The 20,258-nt window shown below is 39.2% G+C and overlaps 2 protein-coding genes across 3 annotated transcripts; both read left to right on the top strand.

Annotated features, from left to right (window-relative positions):
* Positions 1-2,861: 2,861 nt before the first annotated feature.
* SNRPB2 (small nuclear ribonucleoprotein polypeptide B2) lies at positions 2,862-9,719 on the top strand. Of its 2 annotated transcripts, none has more exons than XM_040553168.1 (7): positions 2,862-2,994; positions 3,206-3,283; positions 4,878-5,050; positions 6,813-6,953; positions 8,080-8,133; positions 8,737-8,825; positions 9,338-9,719. In XM_040553168.1, exons 1-7 carry the CDS (start codon positions 2,892-2,894, stop codon positions 9,495-9,497), a joined length of 798 nt encoding a protein of 265 aa, XP_040409102.1. In that variant the 5' UTR covers positions 2,862-2,891; the 3' UTR covers positions 9,498-9,719. The 2 variants fall into 2 exon arrangements, with proteins under 2 accessions (XP_040409102.1, XP_040409103.1); XM_040553169.1 differs by having other exon boundaries at positions 2,944-2,973.
* A 2,985-nt stretch (positions 9,720-12,704) lies between these two features.
* OTOR (otoraplin) lies at positions 12,705-17,679 on the top strand. The gene is made up of 4 exons (XM_040553184.1): positions 12,705-12,828; positions 13,307-13,446; positions 14,038-14,148; positions 17,294-17,679. The coding sequence occupies exons 1-4, from the start codon at positions 12,705-12,707 to the stop codon at positions 17,315-17,317; spliced, it is 399 nt and encodes a 132-aa protein (XP_040409118.1). The 3' UTR covers positions 17,318-17,679.
* Positions 17,680-20,258: the final 2,579 nt, after the last annotated feature.

Raw genomic sequence — 20,258 nt, 5'->3', positions numbered from 1 at the left:
TTTTTGTTTGCTTCTTTTCCTACCTCTGGGTGTTTTATTGTCCTCCAGACAGGGTCATCTAGGTCTTCTTCCTGAGTGGTTACAGTTAATTCAGAACTTCACTGTGTAGTTCAAATGATTCTTTTCCAAGTGCCTTGCCACACGCTTGTCAATACTAAATTTCTTCTGCCATCATGTTGTCCATTCCCTTTGCTTTGTTAGTTTAGAGATCATGTATCCTGAGCCTTTGAACAACTATCTGTAAATCACTGCAGCCTCCTCAGCTCCCTCTGGCAATTTACACTAGTGGATGGCAGTCAGCGTAACGGCACAGCAGCCACTGATTTACAGGACACAATACCTTCTATTTTGCACCTTCCAATTGAATATAGATCTGAAAGTTGCTCAACCTTCAAAAAACCTTTTATGCCTTAGATGTGAGTTTTCACGCAGAAATGAATTTCATTGACTCTGCAGATGCTCACACCACTAATGTACATTGGTACTTGCTCGGGAATTTCCATATTTCCTGACACTCTGTCCATTGTGTCTGTCCATTTTCCAATGTTTAGCAATGTGCTATATTATCATACCTGACACAGCAGAACAGATCAGTCAAAGGGTGGAACCAAAATACTAAAGACAAATCCAGCCACATCACAAAGCATTCACATGCATGCTTTGTAGCATGTGATTATTTTTTTCCCTCCACATTGAGACAAAAATATTCCTGTACTCATAAATTTGAGTAACTATTTTAATGATTCTACAATCTTAATGAAGCAAGATAACTACCGTGACAAGTTTGAAGCATCATTTTGTGTATGTGGACCCCATCAAAGTTGTGAGGACTGCACGACGCTTTAAAACCAGTAGTGAAATTTCCACTGTTCACAGCTCTTAGTTATTGTTGTACTTTATTTTGGAGGAACTGTTTTTAGAAAAAGAAGAAAAAAGGATTTTTATTACAGGTGTCATAACAAACAACAGCAATAATAAAGAAATGCTAGGTTTCATTGACCTTGAGCAAAGGGCAGGAAGAGGGAAGAGCTGTGGCTACTATACTAAGATTTTTCAAGAACCCTGTCTTCTCTGCTTTGCTTCTCCAGCACCGCTTGACAGTCTCTGGAAAGCGGCTACATGTTAGAGTTGGAAGTATGTTTCCAGCACATTATACTGGTGATGTATTATAACTCCTTACTAAGTTGCTATGGGCATTCTTGCTAAGAAACTTGGAATAATTTTTACAATATTCCAAGCTTTCAGAGACTTTTAAACAAATAACTGTGGTAGTGAATACAAGAGTATTGTACCTCCCTGGAGATTAAGAAAACAAAAGTAATCCAAATAAATCTTGGGGAGGGGTGGGGGAGCCAACCTGAGAAATGAATGTTGCTTCTATTGAACCAGCAGTCAGGCTGAAATCCCACCTGAAGAGCAGGAAAGGAAAGGCATAGCTTTCTGCTTTATTGCATTCGCATTCTGCAAGAATAAATCAGCAGTGCTTAAAGTGACTCTGAGCATGTATGAGTGTGGCACACTGCACTGCAAGAATTATAGAAGTCGTGAATTCTTCCTTACTCTGTGTCAGGTTGAGGTTTTTTGTGTGTTTGTTTTCTTTAGTTTCTTTATGAACAGTTTAAAGACTTTAAAATAAAGTCATTTATAATATGTCAATGTTTTTGATTCCAGGAGAAAATCAAATTCCCTTAGCTACATTGATTCAATAACAAATAAGTAGTTTTGAACTTTGTTACTAAATTATGAGTTATGTGGATTGTATTGCTGATCAACACATAAAATAGCACATAGCATCTCTAAAAAGGTTAGTTTTTTTTTAATAAATTGTTCATGCTTGGACTCCAAAGATATTTTTTGTTAAATACTTATAAGACAATAAAAAAAAAAAAAGAAGGACCCTAAAATGGACCATAAAGCGTGCTTTGAACTGCTATCATCATTTTAATTTGTGATGTGTATATATTGCACATAGCTTTCTATTGGCACCATTTCCCATACCATGCAATGCAACTGAAGATAATGCTGTTCTCTTCCACCAGTAAACCTCTCAATCAAGTGCTGTTTTTTTTTCTTTTTTTTCTTTTTTCTTGCTATTAACTCAATTTAATCCACGTTGTTCTCTATAAGCTTCCTCAACACCAGATTTTCTTTGTAATCGGGAAAACTCTAGAATCTGGAACTCATGTGTTCACTTTTCCTGACAAGCAACTGAAACAACAGCTCCCTAATAGCCCTGTCTTTTTACAAAGAAATGAGTTTCAATGTGGACCTGTCCAAATTTAGTTTAATTTGAACCCAAAGTCTCTTATGGATTATAACTTTTCCCCGGTAACTTTTTGATATGCAACCAGGTTAAACTTTCACGACTTGAAGTTGTTTCTGGAATAGACTGCATCATTGTTCATTCATAGAAACGAAGGTATGCAGCCTGCAAAATTATTCCAAAAATTGAAAGGCTGCAACCTCAATCTGTTCTCTGTTTATTTATCCCCAGGTTCCACTACCGCAGGGATTTTAAAAAGTACTTTCAAGAAATGAAACGTTCTGATAGTTTGGATATTGAAAAGGCAATCTAAAAACAACTGTTAGCTAATGGATGCTTGTTAAGAGGTGTTTTTAGGTGTTGTTTCTCTTCGTTCTCCACAGCCGCCCCATCACCTAAGTGAGAAGACACGAAAATCACAGTTAGGTTTGTTTATTACTCAATTAGAACACAATAAAGGGAGAAGCTGACTGAGGAAGCCCTAATTTCTGTCAGCTTCACCCCGACGCTGAAGCAGCCCACGGAGCTCCGCTCCCCCCGCCATCGCTGGCTCTGACGGGGGCCAACATGGCGGCGGCGCCCTGCCACCCGCCTGACTGGCCGGCGGCCGCCTCTCCCCGCCCCGCGCATGCGCCGCTCGGAGCATCGATCGCTCCGGCAGCGGCTGCCCCGCCTGCGCGCGGCGGCGGCGGCCATTTCGGAGCGAGGCGGTGAGGGGCCGGGTGTGGCCGGTGCGTACCGTGCTGGGGGGCCGGGGCGGTAGCGGGGGCTGCGGGAGCCGCCTGGGGCTGGGGCTGGGGCTGGGGTTGGGGCTGCCGCTGCCCTGTGGGGCTTGCGCGGCGCCCTCGCGGTGGAGGTGGGGGGGGGGCAGCGGGGCGGGGCCGGCTGGTAACGGTTGTAAGGGCTGCGGCCGGTAACGGCTGTGCGTGCGCTCTGTTGTAGGCGCGCTGCGGAGGATGGACATCAGGCCGAACCACACCATTTACATCAACAACATAAACGATAAGATCAAGAAAGAAGGTACCGCTGCTCGGGGAGCGCTGCGGTGGGAAGGTGCATGGTAAAGGTCAGGCCGGGCTGCCAGGGGCTGCCTGCGGCGGTGGGGCTGAGCCCCCGGGACCCTGATGGGCGTCCTGACATGCTTCTGGTGGGCCTCGCCTGTCAGCATCGGTGCCACAACTAACCTGTTGCGCATCCGTGCGTTGCAGACACTGCCTCACAGCTACTCCAGCTTCCTGTGGACGAATCTCAGCTCCTCAGTGTACTTTAAAAACCAAATGAAAAATCCCATGCTTTTATCTAGCTCTATATTCATTGTATAGAACCATTCATTTCTTAATACTCATGTTTAGCTCATAATCTCAAGTGACAAAGGTAATTTAATTGTAGTTGTTTGGATTGAGTGGCTGGATCGTGCACTGCTCAAATGCTTCTTCTGGGTGCTGCAGAGAATGGTCTGGAAGTGGAAACAGCTTTGCTAATAAAGTGATGTGTCAAGATGGTTCTGTTGAATAAAGTAAATGTTAGGGATTTATTTGTAGCATTTTAAGTGCCCTATAACCTAGTAAGTGTCCATTATTAAATTGTTTGGTTAGAATTTTTAAATACAGTATTTCAAATTACCAATAAAGCCTGCAAATCCCATTTTTAAGTACATTTTTAAAGTTATTTAAAGATAAAAATTTTGATAAGAAAACAAAAAATGCTGATAAAGCAAGCTGCATTCTTGTATTTTACTATGAATCTGTTGCTTTTGGAAAGTATCATACTTCATAAGTTGCTTTAATTGGCTTCCTGTTCATTTTGATTTTTTTTATATAGATAGAGCTGTGGATGGTCAAGAGCAGCTAGAAAAAGTGATATTGGGCTGGCATTATCAGGTCTCAACAGCAATAACCAAGAGGCAGTGCTCTTATGTAGCTGAAATGTTTCAAGTGTAAGACTTGTCAGTTAGAATAATTATGCAATACAGAGGATATATTTAGCTTAATTGGAGAAGATTAAAGTTTAATTTGATATGTCAGGTGACTTTAAATAGTAAAAATAAATCCGTGGCAACTGCAAGTTACAGTGTGATCATACGAAAATGTATTCATATATAGAATATGAAAAATATTTGATGTGCTTGAAAGAATTGATTAAAGAATTAGAAACTAAGTGTCCAAATTTATTTAGCCTTTGATTAGCTCTTTGCAGTATTCTTAAGTCTTACCTCTTTACTGTTCCATGTGACGGTATTGATTTGCTAATTGGTCTTTGATGGCTGTAATATATCATACTCGAGTGTGTTCGTGTATATATATGTGTGTATATGTATGTATACACAAGAATGTGCATTTGTACCCTCCTGTAATTTTTGCTTTCTAAGAAAGTTAAAATGCATGGAGGTACAGTTTCTTTGCTAGCTGAATGCTTGTGATGTGAAACCAAGCATTATACGCCAACTTGTAAAAACCGGGCAAATCAACTTGCACTCATGCAGCAGTCCTGACTAAGCTCATATAACTTATTACTGGGGGATCAACGTGGCAGAAATGACCCTAAAGGACAGCAAACTGTCTAGAAGCAGACATTTATATGTAACTGGTTATATTTTTTTTTAACATGCTAACAGAGCTGAAGAGGTCCTTGTATGCATTATTCTCACAGTTTGGTCATGTGGTTGACATTGTGGCTTTGAAGACTATGAAGATGAGAGGACAGGCTTTTGTTATATTTAAAGAACTTGGATCATCTACCAATGCTCTGAGACAACTACAAGGCTTTCCATTTTATGGGAAACCAATGGTAAGTTATTTTGTTTTTTTATATAAAGAAAATGTATCGTGGTATGATGCAATGTTTGGGTATTTGCACCTTAAGAATTAGCTGTTGCATGTAATTATGCTGTTATTCAGTGATGTCCTCTCTCGATTAATAGATATATTTATGCAAGCTTGAGGAGAGACTGGAGAGACAGTAGTTAAAGTACAGTGAGGCTGAACTTAGCATTTAGGTGTCTTAAATGATGGCTTTATGTTTTTTTATGGTAGGTTGAAGTTTTCAAGATCTGAAATGCTTCCAGCTTACACATCATGTCTTCTGTTGAACAGATAAAATTCCTGTAGTAATGTTCTTGAAGTTAGGTGCTTTCTGTTGATACAATAATTATTGCTTACTTTAGTTGTTCATAGTTAGACTATGATGCTTCCATTTTGAGGCAACAGGGGGTAGGGTGAAGATCTCTACAGTTTTACTTTCCAGAAATTGGCAGGTGTGGTCAGTAATATCTCTTTTTGAAATTGTTGAATAGTTTTGCTTGTGCATACGTCAAATTAGCAAGCCAAATTACCGAATTTCGGTACCGCTTCAGTGATGCAAATGCACTACTGCTCAAGAAAAGCTGATTTAATAATGTACTTGATTACAGGCAGAATGGCACAACAGTTGACACGTTTTTATTGTTGCCTGCTTGGATAACTACGCATCTCCTAATTCTGCAACTGTATTTGAGGCATGATACATGCAAATGGCCTGCTTGACTTCAGTGATAGATGGATGTATTAATACTGGCTTTCAGCTCATGGCTTTGAGTGTTAAGGATTGCACAGACTGTTGTGTTGCTGAGCCGCGAGCTTGTTTCATTAACACTTTCAGATTATCTAACAAAATCCTTAACGAGGAATTGTGCAAGCTTAGTTCTGTCATTTGCCATTAAAGAGCTTTGTGCTCTGTAAACCTTAATAGGAAATAGCTTATGAAGCCTCAATTTATTTATTAGTTTTTTAGGTATACTTTCCTCTTTAAATACTGACTTCAGCACACATACTACATCTAGCAACATACAAAAGCATAAAAAAATCTTTGACTTGTGTAATTCTGTATTGAGGTAGTCTCCAATAAGTGATAAGACTGTAAATGTGCGCACACGTGTGTGTACACATTTACATATATAATGTTACGCCAGCTGTAAATTTCTAACTGAATCCATTTACCTCCCTCAATTTGGGCGTTGGGATGCCTCTGTCAGAAAAATAATGCAGTTGTGGTGCTGACGCAATTTGTGCAATTCAGGTTGAATTAAGGCAAGTACTTCTCTTTTTTATTTGAGTTTTACTGAACTCATTTTTTCTGCAGAGATCTGAGAAACTACTGTTGAGTCTTAATGCCTAACACCCCCCTTCCTACCCCCAAATGCTTTAAACCCCTCCGTTTTTTAAATAGCATCTTGTGGCAGTTTTGTTAACTGATGTTATATAGCTTTGTACAGCTGTTACCTTGATAGACATTAAAAGGTGCTATTAGCTGATTAGAGTTCCGATTCCAATGAGTGAGGTAAAATTAGTAATTTCTTCTCATGTGTGGTCCATCTGAGTTCTTAAGTTCTTTAGGTGTGATCAGAATTAATTATGAGGATTACATACTCTGTATACAACTTATAACAGTATTTTTAATACAAGTTTCTACAAAAATACTGTGTCAGTAGTGCAAGTAGAACACAGTCAACAAAGTTGCTACAAGATTTTCAGTGTAATAAACAACAAAATGTATTTTTTTTTCTTTTAAAAAGCGTATTCAGTATGCAAAAACAGACTCTGATATCATCTCTAAAATGCGTGGTACTTTTGCTGATAAGGAAAAAAGGAAGGAAAAGAAGAAGGCCAAATCTCTGGAGCAGTCAACAAATGCAGCAAATAAAAAGGTTATCCAGGTAGGCTGTTTTTGTTTTAAAAAACAAGAGGGGGGACAAGCTATTTAGGTTTTTTTTCTGAAGGCTAATTATTGTCTTTTAGTATTTCCCAGTTCTTTGAATTGTTGTCTGTTGATACCTACTGCTCTCTATCACTCACTAGAAGCCACAGGAGAGAGAGTGATTACATAGTCCTTACTGCTTTTTTATAATTTTTTCTCATTCCTATTCTCAGATGAAAAAGATATAGGGCAAAAGTACAGTAAACCAAAGTAGAAACTAACATATTTTTTATTTTTAAAAACAACTAACGAGAGAGATGGCTTTAATGTTAGCTTCAAATGCCCAACCAGCTTTTCCCTTCAATGTTTAAATGCTTATTTGCACTACAGACGCTGTAGAATGGCAAATGGGTAAAAGGGAATAAGATTACCCATTTACAATTAGATGGGAAGGAGTTGGCTTGGAATATATCTCCACTAAGGGTTGTCCTGGCATAAACTAATAATGTTTAGTCATGTATGTCCTCAAGTTTAGTAGAAAACACCAAGGCACAGGGTTTGAATATTGTGTTACCTCACTACTGTTCCTGCTAAGACACAATTAAGGAGAGATCAGAGCGATCATAGAAAACAACTCTTTCCAAGTAGAATATTCGGTTTTCTCACAATTTATTCAAAATCAATGGTTATATACAAATCTCTTAGGAAGAATTAAGTACTTCTATTGATAATGGTAATAGCTTTAAGCTACCCTTTTTAAACTGGTGTCCTCAGTGGAACATCAGTCTTCTTCCTACCAAATGTATCCTGTGTAGGCCTTCATTTTCAGAACGACTTCTTGTCTTATAAAACTGAATTTTATGATGTGGAGAAGTAGTGATTCTGCTGACATCGCCATTAGTTAAATGTTTTTTTCTTTCATTGTCTGGTTTTGGGGTTCAGTGAAATGCATGTGTTTTTGTTTCCCTACAGCAGGTATTTCATAAACAACAAATGTTCATTGGATTAGTGTTTAATAAATCAAAACATAAAACAAAACACACCAGCCTTAACATACTGCTTGAGTTGTATAGGAACATGGTGATGTGTGTTTATATATCTCTAACCAAATATCTTTTAAAAGCTATTTTGTACTTACTTGCTAGGGAGCAACACAAAATTCAGCCAGTGCCCCTGGGACTTCACCACAGAATCAGCAGGTAATGCTTGTTTTTGTGACCAAATCTGTTAAAGATTCTGAAGCTTAAAAACTAACAGGGTTTCTTATCAATATATTTTAGTAGAACACTATAGTAAAACCAATGTTTTGTGTGGTTTTTCAGTTGCTCAAAGAAACTCAGTAGTTAAGTTGTCTGTAGATGAACAGAGTATTTATCGTGACCTCCAACTGCTCTACCAGTGAGGGAGCTGTGGAGGGCCTGGGTTCATCACCTCCCCCGCATGTATCTTGGATGGCCTGAATAATCAAAAATGGCACTACAGGTAGTTGTAAGGCACCTGCTGTGGTGGAGTACTGCAGCATCAGCTGTTGAGCTATCAAGTTTAAATAAGATGTCTAAGAAAATACATTAATGTGATTTTTTTGTGGAAACAAGAGACTCTAAATTTTTATCACTGTGAGATAGACAGTTTAAAAAAACAGATTTGCCTGCATGTTGCGTGAAGGTATCCTAAAGCCCAACTAGCAGTATTCTGAGTAAAAACTGAGGATGTGTGAGTCTTAGTTCAAATAATAATGCAAATAGATTGCAGAGGAGCAGACAGCTGTGGATAATCTGCTGAGCATTGTTCTGTTGTTGCAGGTGCCTGATAACCCACCGAACTATATCCTTTTCCTTAATAACCTGCCTGAGGAAACAAACGAGATGATGCTGTCCATGTTATTCAATCAGTAAGTTTTGAGTTCTCCTTTGAGTCCTTCTGTTACCTTTATGCTTTCTAAGTTGGCAAGTTGATTTTTAGAAATAAGAGGTTTTGAAAGAATTTCAGTTTTCTGTGTTACTGCCAAGATTACAGATGTCAGGTCTGATGTCTTGGTGCAGAAAGCAAGTGCAATTTTCTTTTTTCTTTTGAGTTGCTTTTGATTGTGTAAGTTATTACTATCAGTCTGCACTGGGTTTGAGTTAGTGACCAATACGAAAGGCTTTACAATATCAGGAACAGTTTCAAAACTAACTTTAGTTGCTTCTGCATGTGTGCAAGACTGATTGAATTCCTTCCACAGAATGATCCTTAGTTGAGGCATAGTTCTGAGGACTGGACATACAAAAATTCTTCAGTTGAATCTTTTATTAGTAGTAATTGTTATACTAGTAGATGTATATGGTAAGGTCTAAGGCTACTGAAGAGATATAAATTATCAAACCAGGAAATAATATCTGACTCTTTCAATTTCTTTTAAAGGTTTCCTGGATTTAAAGAAGTACGTTTAGTGCCTGGGCGCCATGACATTGCATTTGTGGAGTTTGAAAATGAATGTCAAGCAGGAGCTGCTCGAGACGCTCTCCAAGGATTCAAAATCACTCCGTCTCATGCCATGAAAATCACTTATGCTAAGAAATAACCAGACACTCTTTAAAGGACTTCTTCGGATTGATTTTTTTATCATGATGATACTTTGATCAGCTAGCATGTTCGCTGTTCTCTGCAGAAAAGATAAAGACTGTTGTGTAAAATGGCCACAGCTGTTGGGCCAGTTGCAGGACTTCTGTGGATCTGTTGAATAGTAAAATTTTGTGCTAAAATACCGTTTTTTATAAAATAAATACAGTCGATGCTGTTTTCACACTGTTTTTCCTTGAATTTGTCTTTCCTTGAATCGGTTAGGCTTGCAGGGCCAATTATATTGGTTTAACTACTTTTAAGGTGGCCTTCGTTTTTCAAAAGTGAATGTTGGAAAAATAGCCATCTCTTCAGAGCAAAAAGCATGAGCAGGAATACTAAATGTAAGCATATTCAGAATGCAACACTCAGTTTTCAGTACCATTATCTTAAGTCTTAAGGCAAGACATTAAGGCATTATCTTTGTCTTAAGACAAAATTACTCTCACTGAAAAGCAACAGATTATCATTGGACTCTTTTTTTTTTTTTTTTTTCCAGGTACTGGTAGACATTGATTAGAATTTGATAGCATTGTTCAACTTCTTTGGTTTTGTCTCTGCAGTGATGGCTGGTAATAGAAGCAAGTGTACAGAGGGCCCATAAAAGCTTATTTTTCCAATCCTCCATTATTTACCAGCAGTTTTAATAAATGGTTTAGGAAGAGCTTTCTTACTCTTTACAAAGACTTTGCTGATATGTCTGACAGATGGGTTTTTCAAAATGCGTGTCCTAATGTGTGTGGTTTGCTGAGGTCTTTTCCATTTGTTTAAAACAGTTAAGGGGCTTGTTGGACATGAAATACACTACATGCAGAGAATTAATCAGATGCAGTATTGGGAGTTATAACTATTATAAATATTTGCATGGAAAAAAAATTGCTTCAAGAGCTGGAGTGCTTTGTTGAGGTGAAGGAGGACCTAGAAAGATATTTTAGGCTAAGAGAATAATGAAATTTACTTAAAGTATTATCATATTTCTGGTGGAACAGTGAGTTTTGCATGGTGATGTCTAGAAGCATTTCTATCAGACCTTTGGAGATCCACGTTTGAGAGGAAAAGGTAATGTGTTTGTGCTCGTCATGTTACACCATTCCTCAATTCTTAAATTCTTTCTCTGAGGCCTCTAAATACCGTCTAACTACCCTTTCAAAAATGTAATGGGACAGAATTAGCACGACTTCCCTCACAAGTGGTTCAGGAAAGTATTAGAGTACCTGATGTTAAGACCAGAAACTACAAGGAAGAATGTTCAAATTAGCATAGCAGCTACATTGCAAGCATTGAGGCTTTTTTTGTTTCCAGAGTAAGTAGGTCAACTGGAAAAGGAGGGAGTGTGCTGGTGGCTGTGGCTTTCCCTCTATTACCATGGCTTGATGCAGTCCCTACCTGTGTTGTGTGGGCTTAGTTTTAGCTGCAGAATACTGTTTTTCTGTTATTCTGAGAAGATTGAGATTTGACTTAAGACTGTTCTGTGGACAAAGTGCTGTGCCTGATTGCTTTTTATGAAACCTTGCAGTGCTCCATATTTTGGCACGTCCACACAATTTCTGAGCAAGTGCTGTTCCATTGCATCTGAAACTGCTACATGAAACTTTTTTTGCACAAGATCTGCAAAACAAACTGATCTTTTTTTCAGATGACAGTGAAGGATGATACCCCTTCCAGCAGTCCTGATTAAAGTCATATTTCCGTATATGCATTTTTCATTCTTTTTAGTGAATTCACAAATCTAGAGCACTTGCAAGGGAAATTCTTTTTTGTACCTCTAAAGAGTAAAAGGGATTATGTTCTGTCATTAACCTTGGGTTTTTTCCTCTTCAATTGCAATTTTGTAGGTATTAATGATGCTGTTCTTGCCTTCCACTATTTCATTTATGTGAGACTCCATTGCATACTGCCACACTCTGCCTTGATTCACTTAGAAGGGATTGTGTGGAGCTGTCTGCAAATAAAAAAAAAAAAAGTATGGGAGGTTGGAGGAAGGAGTAATGGGCTGGCAGGTTAGAGGAGAATGTTAAGTCAGCTGTAATGGTGATGTTAGAATGTTAGATGTTAGAAAAAGGGTGATGTTAGAAATAGCAAGATGCTCATTTTTTAAAAGATACTGGGTTTATTTGATGACACTTGTTTGAAAGATGGTACAGCTAGTAGCTCTTCAGGCCTTCTTGTGAATCACAGAGCACTGATGTACTGGAGTGCCATTTGGGGAATTCACACACTTGCTTTTGGTCACTTCTAAGGACTGATCCAAACTAGCTTTTTGTAGCATGACAGCCGTGATGTGAGCAGCTTACAGTCTAGCAACTCAGTTTTGTCTTTGTGTGTGTGCGTGCGTCTATTTTAATTATAATACTCCTTTCTTTCTCCTTACATATATGTTACGATGAAATTTTGGTAAGTTAGATCAATTCTGGATGTCCTCTAAAGCATAACAAGCACCTTTAAAGCCAGCTTGTGGGCACGGTATAATTTTAGTGTCTTGCATCTGCAATCTCAACTGAGTTCAACTGCGTAAATAGAAGTGAGATGGCCACTACCCTGGCACAACCTGCGTAGTTTGCTCTTTTTCTGCATCTTCCCATGGAAAATAAATCTCGCCTATACAAGTACGCGATGCTTGAATTTTAGACCACCAATTTAAATGGCTGACTTGCTTAGCCTAATTACTGGGTTATATTTGCATCTACGTTTTAGGGTCCTCGTAGGGCTTGTCTGTAGGCTGTAACAAGGAAATTTCTGTTGTGGTGAGTTTATGGTCCAGGGAAGACGGTTTGTCAGTGAGTGTTCCTGAGAATAAAGGGCTTAAGGATTTGAAGGGATGTGATTTCCTTTCCTGCTTATCACAGTGCAACTTAATTTTTCATTCTCAGACAATTTTTGCTTGAGGTAAGATTAAGCTTATGGATGACTACAGGAAGGCTTAAGAATGTTTAAGTAATACAGTTGCTCATTGAAATGCTAACCCAGAACGGGTTTGGGAAGGGATTCTGTTTTGTAAGTGGAACCTGAGGCTTTCCTCCTGCCTGCAGCTCCTCCTGTAGCAGTGGAATGTCCCCTTGATCCCTTCCCATTGGCCAGGGATGTTTGTCCAGATGTTTGGTTCTTCCATAAAAGATACGGATTGCTTGACCCAGTCCACATTTGGGAGGTGCTGCAGCAAAGAAAAAAAATGACACAACGTGTTTATTTGGTTATCTTACTTCTGTATCTCAGATTAATGTATCCCCTTGTAACTGGAATTTTTATGGATAAACTTGCCAGCAAGAAGCTGTGTGCTGATGACGACTGTGTCTGTAAGTAATCCTGCTTTAATTGAAATTACAAGAGAATATATTCTGAGAAACAACTGTGGAGATTGGATGGTTGGATGGAGTTTGACAGAAAACTGCTCTGCTTATTTAGCTCATTTCTAAATTGGTTTGTCAATTTAAAGCAATGTGGGAGGATTGATAGAGAACATCGCATCCCATTTTACTGCAAAAAAAAATTTGGGGGGGACCTTTTTCACTTGAGTGAAAGGTAAGTGTTAAGAGGAGGACTGAGATTCCCATTCTGATGAAATACACATTCTTAAGCTGTTACTTTGCTTACCGGAGATAGAAAAATAAGCAGGACAAATTCTTGGCAGACAATAATTTCAGAATAACTTACTTTTGCCTGTAGAAGTAGTTTTACGTGTGTGCATCCACAGGCATCATATATTTATATTTCTCTTTGTAAAAGTATGTCCTTAAATTCATCCAGCTCATTCTTGATCTTTTTTTTTTCTAGACACCATTTCCCTTGTCAGAGCAGAAGAGGATTATAATGCTCCAGACTGCAGATTCATTAATATTAAAAAAGGGCAGTTGATTTATGTTTACTCAAAACTAGTGAAGGAAAAAGAATCTGGAGAATTCTGGGCTGGAAGTGTAAGATGAGATTCTTGTGTCTATGAGCAAACCAGAAGTAGATTAATGTGTACTTTTGTCAATAAATGGATGCTAATGTTGAGCTAGTGTGGGTTTTGAAGTAACAACTTAGTTTTCAAAGTGGGTGTTCAAACTTAAGAAACTGATTGAGGAGTCTTGAGGGCTCTTTTTTTTGATAATGTAATATCTTCAATAACTATACTGTAATTAGGCATTGAACCTTAATGGAGTGTCTCAACAGTTCCTTTCTGTGGGTGCTTGCTGAAACTGTTGAGGAGAAAAACTGTCACAGCTGCTCATACAACTCTTAAATTTAAGGAAAGAAAAGATAAATATCAGCTGTATTTGTATATTATATATTAAAAAAAAAAAAATCCAGATAACCTATAGGTGGTATTACTTTACTCCAAAAATGCATGCCTACATTGGAAGATAATTGTTCATTTAATGTGCTGGTTAATTGGAGAACTAAGATATCCAAAACCAGAGTAAGAAGCGCTGTTAGTAACTGCTTCTGACTAAATTATAAACTAGCTTAAACCAGATGAGGATGGTTGTAAGGTACCTAATTATGCATCTCCTTGCTTGAAGGTTTATGGAGAACAGTATGAAGACCATATGGGGACAGTTGGTTATTTCCCTAGCAGTTTAGTCTCAGAACAACATGTCTATCAAGAAGCAAATAAGACAGTTCCTACAACGGTAAGGAATTTGCAAAAGCCCAGCTGGCTGCATAATTATACTTGGCTGTGTAATGCTAATTTGCTGTAAAAACAAATCATAATTGTGGCAGTTGATTGTAGCATGTCACAGATGCTTAGGGATGCAATCTTTGGGCCTTTATACAGGCAAATAGCCTCAATAAAATCCTAACATAAGCTCTGATATTGTAGACATCACAAATGCTGCGTTGAGGCCTTGATTCTATTAGAGTTCTTATTGATTTGAATGGTACTGCTTCAATGCCACATCAGCCTGTTACCCAAGCTTCTTGCAATGTGTTGCAAATGTTTTTCTTTGTTGGAATCTGGACATTGTGCTGCATATTTTACTAACGTGTACAAGCCCACTTTCTATTAATTGTGCACATTGATTGCCATTTTCATAGAAAACTTTAATTTTACCTTCCTGAACATCTCCCACTTCAGTGAGAGGAGGTCCCTGGTAACCAACCGCATGTGAAAACTCACTTTTCCATTCTTCATTCAGAAAGATGTATTTTTTAGTTCTTGTTTTTATAGTAGCAGTGTCACTTGGGTTAAAATGTTGGATGCAACTTAAAGAATTAAAACTTTGTGTTCAGAGTACGGTATGTGTATGAGAAGAGTATGCTTGCTGTCTGATAGCAGAAGTTATTAGTACATGTAACAAAAAGTTGAATTGCAAAGCCATTGGAAACATGTCTTTAAGTAGGCTGCTCTTCTGAAAGAATGGTTCTCCCTGATTGTGTACAGTAGTATGTCATATAGCAGACAATTCTCAATTTTACTGAAGATCTGAAACACATTCCACAGAAGAGTGGAAGAGGAGGGTCCTTTCACAAAGGCTGGTGTGGTCTGACTTATAAGTAACATTACTGGTAACCTACATCTGTGCTTAAAACAAACTGAATGGTAAGTTTCCAATAACTACCTTCATTAATATTGAATACTTAGTTACATTCTATTTTGAAGTGTACAGCAAAATACAATGATTAGTGCGTCAGTCTTGAAATCATGTACGGAGTCTTTAATCCTAATGGTGGGTTTCATTAACACAGGAAATAAGTGAAATGAAGAACTTAGTTTCACGTTAATAGTTGCTAGGATTTGCATTATTAATGTCAGACAACTTTTATATGAGCAAATGCAAATCTTGAAATAAGTGATTGCTTTTCTTGACACTATATTAGAATATTCTGAATTTGGCCCAGAAGCATTGTAGCAATTAGTCATAGAACATGAAAGAATGACTAAAATATGTTTCTAAGCTCTTTACTCAACAATGTGACAGCCAGTCTGCTGAATGGCAAGCTGAATTGGAAGCAGAGGCAGGTTAAAGCGATGTCTTAGCTTGCAGGCTGGCTGAGGGTCCAGAATGGGACGTTGCCAGGCTGCAATGCAGAACTTTAATTGGCAAGTAGTTCTGCATCCAACCCTCCTGCAGAACTAAGGACACTGAGCTTCACAGTCATTTCACCTTTATTTCACATTCTTGCTGTGCAGGAACTTTGTGACAAAAACTTGTTGTAGCAGTTCTTTTCCTTGTTCCCCTGTTCTCAGTTGTATGTTGCAAACATGACCTTAAAGGGTCTGACTCCAAAATTACATTTAAAACTTTCTATAGCACACCTTGACCAATCTGTATGGGCAACACTACTTGCTCCAGAAGTATCCTTTAAAAATTACTGTTTTATACAAGAGCTAGTGTTGCACAGCTCTTATATGCCTGTAATGCCACCAGCCTGCCATTTGCAAGTCAGTAGCCAGTCTTTTGTGCTTGCAGCTCTGTAACCCTTCAGTTACAGAGCTATCAGCAATAATTCAACGTTAAGCTGTTGGCAATATTTTCCCTTGCTTTCCTGGTCTTGGACCTGTGAAGCCGAGGGCTGTTGCTACCATGGGTTCTCTCAGGAAATGGTTACCAGTGGTATGAGAACCATCTTCTCCAGCCACTATTTTTCCTACTCCTTTACTGTATTGTTTCGTTTACACTGGGGCACCTGATGATGGCCAAAGCTTAATGATCAATCAGCATGCACCTGCCTGATAACAGCACTGAGTAAGCCAGGAGATTGAAGGGGGACCTGCTGCAGTGGAGAGGAGCACAAAAGAGGACGTTAGCACGGAGGTCCACATGTATCTGTCTCTTTTTTTTTTCTTCCCCAAAAAAGTAACTTGTCACAGCTAGAGTCAATGTATGCCATCAGCTACAGACCCTCCTAATAAATTCTTGGGCTTGTGAACTTCCATCAGCATCCTTTTTGCAATGTTAGGTAATCCATGCCTATTGGTGGTTGTTTCAAGTGACAAGTCTTGGAAGATGTTTTTCCCAGTGCTGCTACTTCTGAATTGCACTGAATACAACAGACTCAATACAATAGACTGTGTACTACAAAGTGGTGTTGGATTGCCTGCCTTCCCTCAATCACTTAAAATTGGCCATTTGCTAGCTAAGATGAAAGTACTTTTATTACCAGTAAGCATCTGCTCTGAAACAGCTCCCTGTCTTCTGCTTCCAGGGGACAGGTACATGTGATAGGTTGATCTAATGTATATGTTGCTCAGTTTCAGCACCATGAGGTGATAATTCTCTACAGTAGAATCAAGATGAGATTTACATGGCTATGTAAAATGCTAGCAGAAAGCTAGATGAAAGCAATATGCTGTGAAAATGTATTGCTTGCTGGAAGTTTTCAAGAAAAAAAAAAGGCATTTATTTTCTTAGTTGGATTTCTCTGGAGGAAGTGTAACAGCCTTAGTCTGTTTAGGGTGTCCTTTTCATGTATGATTAGGAATAGTTAAGGATAAGGGGTTACATACAACTCTTAATAAATCCAAGTATGGATGTGGGAATACAAAACAAAAAGATAAAGGAATCGTTTGAAATAAGAAACAACATGGTATTGCCTAATTCACTTTAAAGATTTATGGCAGGAACAAATCATCCCAACTACATAAAAGGAGTTGAAAGGGAAAAAAAAGACTTTTTTCTCCAGAATTCTGTGAAGTTAATTTATAGAGAACATACTTTGAGTATATTACAGTGTATTCAGTGTTTGCATCTACTTATCTACCTTTGGGGGATGATAAAAGAATGTTAATCCTTCCATAATATCAAAAGATCTTTCCTTTTAACTCTTTTTCAGGACATTGATTTCTTCTGCGAATAGTGCTGAAGATGGCTAGGTTATCTCTAGGGTGCTACAAGAAAAGCTGACAAAGAAACATGGACCCCCTCACTGAACATACGTACTTTTTAAATAGATGTTTATAAGATAAGTAGTGTTTCAAATGCAAAAGTTGATTCAAAGGGAGTTATTTGGGGTAGGAGGAATGGTCTCATACAGGACTTATTCTTTAGATATTTTTTTTTACCTGCATATTCTTTGCTTGTTAATAAACCTAATAGCCTTTGAATTATTGTATGTCTGAGTGGCATAAATATGCTATATATAAAATGGGATGTGCTATCTTGACCTGCATTTTCCCAACATAACCTTATACTATGTATTAAATAAACATTAAAAATATGTGCTGTTGTTGAGCCATCTGTTAATCATTTTTGTTGCAAGCGCTATCCTCCGCTGGAGAAACTGATAGAAACTAAAGGTGGGCTTTACTGTGTCTAGAACATTATGTTACCAGTCCAGGGTGTTAATAGAGGGCCTGCTCAAGCTGGAACGATGGCTCTGGGCTGCAGGATGGTCTGGGACTGCCCAGGGCCTCCTGCCACCTGGAGGGAGCACGGTGCCCTGAATGTCTCACGTTTCTTCTCACCACACTGAGCAGTGAGGTAGAAAACCTTGCTGCCTCCCTAAATGTTAAACACACAAGCAGTGTTCTTACTGTGAGAACGGGAGGAGGCATCCTGCTGCTCCCTGTCTGTCTCTCCCAGTCTTATTGCCAGGGCCAGGCTGGCTGTCACAGACAGCCTCGCTGCTGGAACTGGGTGAAGTCGGAGCAAATCGTGGTTTAATTTTTACAAACAAGCATGTTAATGGTGCTACACAAGAGGGGTACACCCTGTGTGGAGCACCGCAGTGTAAATCCGACTGGGCGCCCCTTCTTGCTGTATAACCTCCGGGCTTCCCTCAGGGCTGCTGCTGCCACCACAGAACCTTCCAGAAGGGTAACGGCAGTTGGCGCCCAGCGGCGCGGCAGCCAGAGTCCGCCGCTCTCGCCGCCATTTCGCCTCACGCCGGGCGCCTGAGGGGAGGGAAGGGGGTAACGCCCAACATGGCGTCGGGCCCGTGCCCTGCCCCGCCTGCTACAAGGCGGTGGTGACAGGAGCCCCCGGGCTCTGTGTTCTGAGCCGGGGGGAAAAGGCGGCCGTGCGAGGAGCCGCTGGGGCTGAGTGCCCCCCAGAGGGGCAAGAGCTTGTGTCACTTGTAAGCGTTAAACACAGCCTGGGTTGAGAGTAGTGTTGGTATTTAGCCCCTATGCACTCAGTTCAACCTCAAAAAAGTGAGTTTTTAGATGAAATTTCATGACTGTGGGGAGGTTGAGTGAAGAAATATTTTAGGATTAGCGGTATTCGTATTTCTCAAAGACCTGTAGAAGCATTGTCTGCAAGCTGAGGCACATAGTTACTTTCTAAACCAACAAATCTGTACGTAATTAATTTTTGAGTTGGGTCATTCCTAATCAGCACAGATTTCCAAACAAGGTGTTTGTATGCATTTGTTTTAGATAGGCCTAATGCATCTTACCCTGGGCACATGTTAGAAGCCACGAGTACATGAAGAGTACACAGAGCAGCAGATGTTTGCAAACAACAAGCAAAACGTTAAATTGCACATGAACAAAAATGCTGAGGTGATGTTTAGCAATTGTTATTGGAAAATACAAGTTTTTCCTCAAGTCATCTCAGATAGTCCCTTAGAGTTGTTAACATACCCAGTTCTGCATGGATGTATAAGAGACAATTGTTGAAAGCTTTATATACGTTTCTCCACAAAGGCACTATCCCTTCTTCTTCATTTACAGTGCAGGAGCTCCAGGCCAGAACTGGACTCTATGTGGTACAAGATGAGACCAGTGTTTATAACCCTAGACATTGCACATAATCCTTAACCCATGTCCTTGTAAACAAAAGCTTGCAGACATAACTGTTTTCAGCTCCTGATGACTCCACAACCAGCTTATGGATGCTTCAGGACAACATCACAACTAGGGAAGAGAATTCTTACTGTACAGGATACATACAACAGGGAGTAGGTATACATACATTTCCCTTTTTGAGCTTGCACAAAGGACAACATTTGGACTATTAGTGAAAAACAACCTGCGATGCTTTTTTATTATTATTATTCTTTGTTGTTGTTGTTCTTTTCCCATTTATGGCAAGTCTGAGGCCTTGGTGGTGGAATGTGGACAGTGGCTATTTATTTCTTTTTGCCTTTTCCCTGGCTTTCTTTAGAGACACTGTTCTGTGGTCATCTCTTCTGTGCATAAAAAAAGCTCAGTAGGCTTGCAATAGGCATCAAAGTCTGTCTTTGCTACTTGAAAACCTAATTCAGAGCAAAGTAAGCTAAGGGTTCAATTTGTGTGGTATTCATAAAGCATCTAGCTCTGAAGAAGCTTTGTACTGATGAAGCTACTTGTCTACTGAGTTCAGTCTCTAATGTGCGACTGTTGGATGGTTTCCAATTTAATGAAGCTTTATAGCACCTTTTGTCTGCACAATGTCATAGGTATTTGTTTTATATGTCCACTTTGTGTAAAACTGTCATCTCACAAGCATTGGTGACCTATGCTACAGTCTGAACTCTGGTATGACAGACTAGATAAATTTATAGCTTCATCATGTAACTTATTGGCTGGATCCTTTTTTAAGTTGTCCGAAGGAGAATTGTGACTTCATTCACTAGACACCAGGGATGTGATACAACAAATGCAGCAATTCCTGATCTTTGTGGCCATTGCCTCTCTGAGGGCAATCTCTTCACTATATAAATCCTGCACAGAGAAAGTATGTTGGGTAGACTCACTTTGCAAGAGATGGTGTCTCTGCTCAGAAGGGTGGAGATGTTGCAGTCTGACATACTCATCTCTCTCAAGAGAAGATGCACAATGTGTCTCCATTGTTGTTCATTCACTTAAATCAGTGCT

The sequence above is a fragment of the Cygnus olor genome, chromosome 3, assembly GCF_009769625.2.
Source record: "Cygnus olor isolate bCygOlo1 chromosome 3, bCygOlo1.pri.v2, whole genome shotgun sequence".
Lineage (NCBI taxonomy): Eukaryota > Metazoa > Chordata > Aves > Anseriformes > Anatidae > Cygnus > Cygnus olor.
Note: the sequence above shows the minus strand (reverse complement) of the source record. Positions and strands in the feature narration are given on the sequence as shown.

Excerpts from the sequence above, each read along its gene's own strand:
- OTOR (XM_040553184.1), top strand. The coding sequence starts at position 12,705 with ATGACACAACGTGTTTATTTGGTTATCTTACTTCTGTATCTCAGATTA. Across the intron at positions 13,447-14,037 it reads GAGAATTCTGGGCTGGAAGT|GTTTATGGAGAACAGTATGA; the intron begins GTAAGATGAGAT and ends CCTTGCTTGAAG. Across the intron at positions 14,149-17,293 it reads ATAAGACAGTTCCTACAACG|GACATTGATTTCTTCTGCGA; the intron begins GTAAGGAATTTG and ends ACTCTTTTTCAG.
- SNRPB2 (XM_040553168.1), top strand. The coding sequence starts at position 2,892 with ATGCGCCGCTCGGAGCATCGATCGCTCCGGCAGCGGCTGCCCCGCCTG. Across the intron at positions 2,995-3,205 it reads TGAGGGGCCGGGTGTGGCCG|GCGCGCTGCGGAGGATGGAC; the intron begins GTGCGTACCGTG and ends GCTCTGTTGTAG. Across the intron at positions 6,954-8,079 it reads CAAATAAAAAGGTTATCCAG|GGAGCAACACAAAATTCAGC; the intron begins GTAGGCTGTTTT and ends CTTACTTGCTAG.